Source organism: Aplysia californica, unplaced genomic scaffold (genome assembly GCF_000002075.1).
Source record: "Aplysia californica isolate F4 #8 unplaced genomic scaffold, AplCal3.0 scaffold00677, whole genome shotgun sequence".
Taxonomy (NCBI): Eukaryota; Metazoa; Mollusca; class Gastropoda; order Aplysiida; family Aplysiidae; genus Aplysia; species Aplysia californica.
Genome location: NW_004797947.1, coordinates 245535 through 252911, shown reverse-complemented (window position 1 = coordinate 252911; position 7377 = coordinate 245535). Strand labels below are relative to the sequence as shown.

The 7377-nt window shown below is 39.5% G+C and overlaps 1 protein-coding gene across 1 annotated transcript in view; it reads right to left on the bottom strand.

Moving 5' to 3' along the window:
- Positions 1-2206: 2206 nt before the first annotated feature.
- Positions 2207-7377, bottom strand: part of LOC101846459 — a 23685-nt gene continuing 18514 nt past the window's right edge. The window contains exons 12-14 of the mRNA XM_035972396.1: positions 6651-6747; positions 4783-4890; positions 2207-2733 (exon numbers count right to left, since the gene is read on the bottom strand). Coding sequence (XP_035828289.1) covers positions 2460-2733; positions 4783-4890; positions 6651-6747 — 479 coding nt within the window. The 3' untranslated portion in view covers positions 2207-2459. The remainder of the gene's footprint in view (positions 2734-4782; positions 4891-6650; positions 6748-7377) is intronic.

Here is a 7377-nt window from a genome sequence, read left to right as displayed (position 1 = left end):
AACATAGGGGGGAGAATTATTTGAAGATAAAAGACCACCCCTGCCACAACCTAGCAACAACAATGGTCCCAACATTCTAAAAAAGTCAGAGGTAGAGCTCGCAATTAGAATTAGAAACACCCCAGAAGGAAAAGCCACGGGTGAAGATGGCATAAACACAGAAATGCCCATCCACCATCGATTTACGGGTGTGGTGAAGTACCACATTACATACGTACTAACAGAACAGTTTTCCGCCAAACACATGTTTGCTTTTGGTAAGCTGAAGCTGACGTTCAGCGCCATTTGTTTTCCACGCATTCTTTCCTTAAAAAATATCTATCCATTTTTGCTGAAAGAAAAATCTCGTCTCGCCTGTACTCCTATAAGCCTACAATAGCCGCTACTAGCACAGGCACAATAGAATCTAGATAGAAGGCAGTGTTAGTGTTACTGACTGAAAAGTTTTTAGGCCATTCCGAAAGGGAATGCACAATAGAATTGTAAAAGGGCTGATTTATCAGCATCACGCTCACACAGTGCCGGAATAACAAAGGGAATAAGGGGGACTGCTGCTTTTTCTTTTCTCATCCTTCCTATCTTAATTTTTCCTCTACTTTTTTTGTGTGTTTGTCACTCTTGTGAATTGCTATTTCCGGGGTGCCTTGATAGTCGAAGCAGATTTTGCACTGTTGAGGCTAGAGAGGTGAGCAGAGTAAACCTGATTCCTAGTCTGTACCTTTCTGTTGACACCTGCCCCTTGGCGATCATATGATAAATGCAGTTTCGAGCTCCGTAAATCTTGCATTACATGGGGTGCCCACTACGAATGGGATCGGCCAATTGCTAATGGCCTAAAAAAACAAACGTGTTTGTTTTCAGTTTCAGGCGATCGAGTCCAGTGATCGGTCAGATCCAGCCGTAGTCTGTCCCCGTGGTATTATGCACACCGCATAATTTAGCAAAATTTGATCATTTTTTGCATAATTTCTGGTTATTTTCCTTTATCATTCTTTGTTAAAATTAACAGAATCGCATATTTTCACATTCTTAGGCTCAGTTTGCATATTTTCAGAATTTTTCTTGCATAAAACGACGGGGACAGCGTAATGGGCACCCCGTGATAAAATAAACAAGAATCTAGATCTGGATCAATTTTGTTTCCAAAATAGAAAGAGCCCTCTAATTTCTGGCTTCCGGTGAGAGAGAGATCACTCTAACGTCGTCGGCTCGCTTCAGTTTTCTTCCCCTCACAGTTTACATCTGAAAGCATAATAATGCTGCAAAATTCTGCAAAAAATAAAAATTCCACAGCGCAGTTGATCCATCCATTTTTCGCGGTTGCAGCGCCCGCAGAAAACTACGACGTCAGGGTAATGATCCATGAGTCTCCCATTCTCAAGGAGAGCACATACATTTCTGAAAGTAATATCTGCAGTAGAAAATGCAGACTCAAAAAGCATAAGAAGAAGTGGAGAGATATATCGCAATACTGAGGGTGAAGTGAAGCATGCCAGAAGAAACTTGGAGAAAATACGTTATGATGATCCTAAAACTAACGGACAAAAAAGTAGAAAAATGCAAAAGAAGCAAAGCAATATCTAGCATAGCCAATTGCAGCTACGTGACCCATGGACCACAGAAAGCCTAAGTTGTGTTTGTACATGTTTTATTAAGATGTGTCGTACCATGTTGTGTGCGTGGGTGGTTGGAGGGCGCTGCTGGTAGGTCCTTCATCTGTACTTTTCCTCTTGTTTCTGTCTGTCTTACTTTTTCGCAGCACTAAATGACCGTTGTTGTGTCGATGTATTTCTTTCTACTCAAACAAACAAATGTGAGCGGGGAGGGGGGTGGATGGGTGAACACGGGTATTGACTTTCCAGTCAGTCACTTAGCATGGCTTTGGTGTGGCACCCCATTGCCACAGTCTCCCTGTTCAATGGCAAGACTTGAAGTGAAAGTAAATATCAAAACTAGAGCTGCTGAAGATATCTATGGGTGTTCCTTTTCCCAGCTGTGGTAACTTTTCGATTACAAATAGAAGTTGTATTGCAAAGTGCACAGAGCATGGAATATACGCTATATAGTTGTAATTACATAAATCATTACATTACTCATGCATCTCAAATGATGTCTAATCAACCTTACATGATATTCTAAAAAGAAAGATGAGATAAAAATAATACAATGTATATCACTGGAAAACAAAGGGTTAACAACAGAAAAATTAGCAGTGGGTAATCTATGTAATGAAAATGATCCCATTCATTTATCATTCCAGTACCCAATCAAAAGGCATTCAGCCTAATGTCTGTAAACTTGATTTTGATCCCCGTCTACAACAGGATTTGGCTGTAACAGGGAAATCATGTAGGTCCCAGAGGTTCTGTTACGGCCGGGGTCCGTTGTATAATCATTACTGATTTTTTTCTGACTCTCTTTTTAGGAAGCTCAGGATTTATGACCGGCAGGCCAGTTTATCAGTCTGAAATTTTGTTCTTCTCAGCAAACTCCTTGCTCAAAATCTTCATGACATCCCCGTGGCTAATGCCAGACTGTCTGTGCTTCACCTCAGAGTAACACTCCTTCACAAACAGGGCAAACTTGTTGGGAGTCCTTGGTGTCACGGGAGTTGAGTTGCCACTTCTTTCAATGCTAGACTCAAGGTCTTTCGTCAGATACACCTCAAAGTTCCCCTGGCAGTGACCACACACCTTGTTGTCTGTGTCCAGAGATTTGGAATGACGACCAATTCTGAAAATCAAGAAAAGACCAACACTGATGATGCAATAACTGGCAGCTGTGACGTAAACATCAACTCCATAAATCTTCATACGTATACCATAACTTTGTATGACTCTCACTATTTTACCAAGTTAAGATAAGTGTAAAAGTACAGCTGAACCTGCCCAGACAGCCACTTCTAAAGGCTGCTTTCCATTTCCTCCCTTGCAGTTGTTTTTTTCTGTCTAATTAAATGGCAATGCCTAAAATTAAAACCTGTTCAATGAAATCAATGTGATCACAGACACTATATTTTATCAACCAACAGCCCTAAAAACATGCCTGAGATGGCCACGCAAATCTCTAATCACCCGACACATTGCCATAAATCATTTACCGGCCCCAGACTCTGTGGATGCCATCATAATCCATTTACCTGTTGTTACTTTTTGCCTGCCCTACTATAAATGAACCAATTGCTGACCAGTACATTGCGTGGTTTCTGGTCCCTCCCACAGTTAACCCAAGTTGACCAGTCGGTAACATTTTACTGGGTCTAACACTGTAACAGCAGTCCTAAGCCTGAGGCTACCTCCAGATGTTTGTTTTATTTATTTTTATCAGTCTTGCTTGAGACCGCACAGGCAGCGGAATTTTAGTTGCAGCGGGGGGTTCCCCGCAAAGCGCCTTATCATGTCGGGGTCAGCTCCCTGTCACGGCTCTGTCTGGGCTGACTTAATTTTTGGTACTTTTCAACGTACAGTTTTAGGTGTATCTTTGTATATTTATGGTAACTATCATTTAATGAACCCAAAGCACGAATTTTGGTTCTTGGGACTAAAAAAAGAACGAACATTGTAACTCGTCTGGTTATTTCATTACACGTGCTGAAGTCGGCAATGCTAAATTGTAAATTTTTTTGGACAAGTGTGAATGAAAAAAAAATCAATATAAAAAAAACCAGCACGACAAAAACTGTCAAACTTTTGGAACATGAACGACATAACATTGGTGCAGATACTTAGGAAAGACGGCATCTGAGCATATAATCGAAAGCAGTAATTTTGCAACTTTATCCTTCTGGCACGCAATTCACTATGATGTAATTCTTCCAATTACAGCTTTATGTGTCTAAAATAATCATGAATATTGGCATATTTTCTTGAAAGTTTATAAAAATTACCCAAAAGTCTCTCTATGAAAAAATACAAATCTATTTTAGTGCCAGAATACATCTGCATGTACTATGTTATACACGAACAGTACCTGTTACACTCCAGAAATTCCTTACTTTTTTTAAAACACTAAATCTAGATTTTGTAAGGTGACTGAATACCCCGGTAACATGGATGACTTCTCGTAATTGGGTTATAAGAATAATTCCTAGCTTTCCAGTGACACTAAAGCAGCACCTGACTTTTCCAGCATAATATATCTTTCTTAGTTGTATAATGCAGGCTGCCACAGACACAGCTTGATTCATGAACAAATGCAAAGTAACTTTCTCTTGTTTAATGGTAAAACAATGAAACACAGATTTTAGAGAGATCTGTAGTGACATTTTTAAATGAACAATCATTAATTTTTATTCATAAGTTTGTAGCTAAAATAGGACTAATTGGGTACTCTACAAACACTTGTCTAGAACAAAAACTAAGGCACAGAAATTAACCATTTTAACGCAGATTTAATCTCAAGACATTGAGCTTTTAGTACATTAGTGTAATGGTTTGCTGTGTGGGAAGGGAAAAGAGTTATATCGTTTCAAACATAGACAAAAATGCCTCTTAATCGACAGCGGCAAAGTCGCTTCAGTGCTCATTAACTCCGTGACCCAGAGCCGGGGAGCTTTGGCAGGCTGCTGAGTCACACTAACTAAAAGTAACAGAATCGGGCAAAAATTGGCGCCGTGAGAAGACCTACTGTCTCAGACTAAGTCAGAAAACGACTTTTCTCCTCGATAATGAGTGACCATCGAAGACAATTCTTAGTCTTAGTTCTTACAGTATTTTAACTGAAACAACAAATGATAAAAGAGAGGAACACTTTCACAGAATACACACAATTCACATAGCTTACCGATATCTACAATTCACACACTGGTATGTGTATTTTGTTTTGATCGTGTAGTCATGGCAACGACTTATCACTGGCATGAAAGGAAACATCTTATTGATTTTCCGCGCCCTGAAAAAATAGAGAATGGTTTTTCATTTATTATTACAGAGACATTAGCGTTAACTGTTCTAAAGAAAGGTGTGAGTGACAGACAGCGGTATAACTTAAAATGTTGCAGGAGCCTTTTCATCAAAGAAAGCTCAAAACATTTTTAAAAAGGAAACACAACACACAAAAGAATTGAAATCATAATTTGGGGGGAGAGGGGGTTCTGCACAAAAACAAATCATCCAAAGACAATACATGTAGTTGTATACTGTGAAACTCAAGATTCAACAAAGTCATCAGGCTAGACCTTCAATTTTGTTATCCGAGTGTTCGTTATAGCAAACATGAGGTTTTTGTGTAGATAATTACAGGCACAAAGCAAGTAATGTTATAATGCATTCAACTTCCTCAATCAAAAGTAGTTTGATTTCAAATGAGAGGCATTTTCGTTTCTTTGATGCCATACCAATGAAATTATATAGGGAAAACTATTTTTTTTTAATCCGATTAGTTCAATGCACACCTGTGCCATCTATCATCTAAGATGTATGGTTTGCCAAACAAATTGTCTTGCTGTGTATAGCCTAGCATACGGCAACGTTTAATTTCACAGACCAGTGCGCAATTCATTATGTAGATCTATGTTAAGACTAGTTTATCATTGTAATATTGATCAGTAGCAGGGGGGGGAAAATGACTGGGTACTGTGACGTATTTTTATCTCTATTGACTACAGACGTTCCATGCCCGGACCGCTTGCAGCCACTTCCACAGGACATATACTCCAAGCCTGGTTGTGGTTGATGGGCGCCCTGGTGTGATTTGTCCTTCTTTCCTACCAAATACTTGTCACATCCTTATTTGTCCTTCTTCTTTTTTGCCTTTGTTACTCTCTTGTTACACTTCAAATCTTCGGCACTTATATGACCTAGTTGTGTTGCAAGTGGCGTAAAACTCTTACTGACCTCATGCAGTTGCGAGCGCCGTAAACCCCCCACTAAAACTAAACTCATGTGAGGTACAGCATATATGCCATGCTTTATACAGGGCTGTTTCTACTGATTTGAATATCCCGTGGCTCCTTGCGGTAACTTATTCAACAGTGATTGTTTTATTCCCAAACATGAGTGACTTAGTCTGTGAAGAAACGTTCAGCGCACAAGGACCTAAAACTCAATCAAAGTCAGTTGAGTTTCACAGGTGGTTCGAGAACATACCAAACAAACGCGGGTGGTTGGAGGGCGCCATTGCGCTACCTCCGAATTACACAGTTCTATCTGACATTTTTGGCTGTTTTGAGTTACTCTCGTAAGACTATGAGATCAAAAATAAAATACTCTATCGGTTTTATCGCAATCGTAAGATTATTCAGAGTCGTTATCAAGATATTCAAAAAATTGCATTCGAAAAAGCTTGACATATTGTGAAACTCAAAATTTTACAGTCAAATTTCTCAAAACTAGGTACTGTGCAGATAGAACTTTGTAATTCTGAGGTAACATTTGGTAGGTCCTACTTCTTTACGTTCCCTCTGTTGTTTCTGTCTGTCTCGCTTTTCCCCCCCGCACTAAATGACCTTTATTGTGTCGGGGTGCTTCTCTTTACTCAAACAAAACAAATTTCAATTCAGCAAATAAGCACTCCCTTCAACATATTTCAGAAAAGCACTTTAAAAAACCAACATTAGCTTCGTCTGCATCCGTCTGTTCAAGTTCTGTGAGTCATTCTAGGTCTACCTCTGCTCCTTCCGCCTTATATTTTTCCAGCTTCATACCACTCACCAAGATTTCCAGAACGGTCCGTGACTTTCTCTAACACCGTTGATCAGTCTCACAGCCGCATGACAAAGTTCATGTGCCAAAGTGTCTCGTACTCGCTCTGAAAATTAACAAGTTTTCTTACTTTAAAAAAAAAAATTTGCGTACAGCCAGAACAGTGTTAGTTCCAAAAATTTAGATCTCCTAAAATAAGAATACTCAAGGCATGTCAAAATGGATTAGAATATAGGATGGTCTCTTCAGGCTGATTTACCATATCATCATGTGTGTACATAAAATGATAAAAAAAAGTTGGCAAAATTGCAATTTGAGGAAGTTCCCACTGTCACTGTCAAAAACTTTGCTCTCACTTTCAGATACAATAAGTAGTAAAATGAGAGCTGTTCATATTTCTCTCTTTTTTTTTTTCAATAACAAGTATTATTAGAAATTTCTTGACTTCCTTAAAAGAAAAATACAGTAGTCTCCGCCTAAACGCACGGTGCTCGGGAGGGCTCCTTAGTGTGTGTTTATACGGAGCTTGCGTTTGCATGAACCTTTGCAAAGAGAGGAAGGAGGGACGCAGTTATCTCATTGCCTTGATATTCTAGTGACCTCCCTTTGGGGTGGGGGTCACTTTGGGACGATAATGTGACGACATGCGACGGCTTTGTGAAGGGTTCCCCGATTGTGATTAAGAATACAAAAGCGTTGAAAGGGTGTGTGTGTAAGTGTGAGTGTGTGTGTGTGT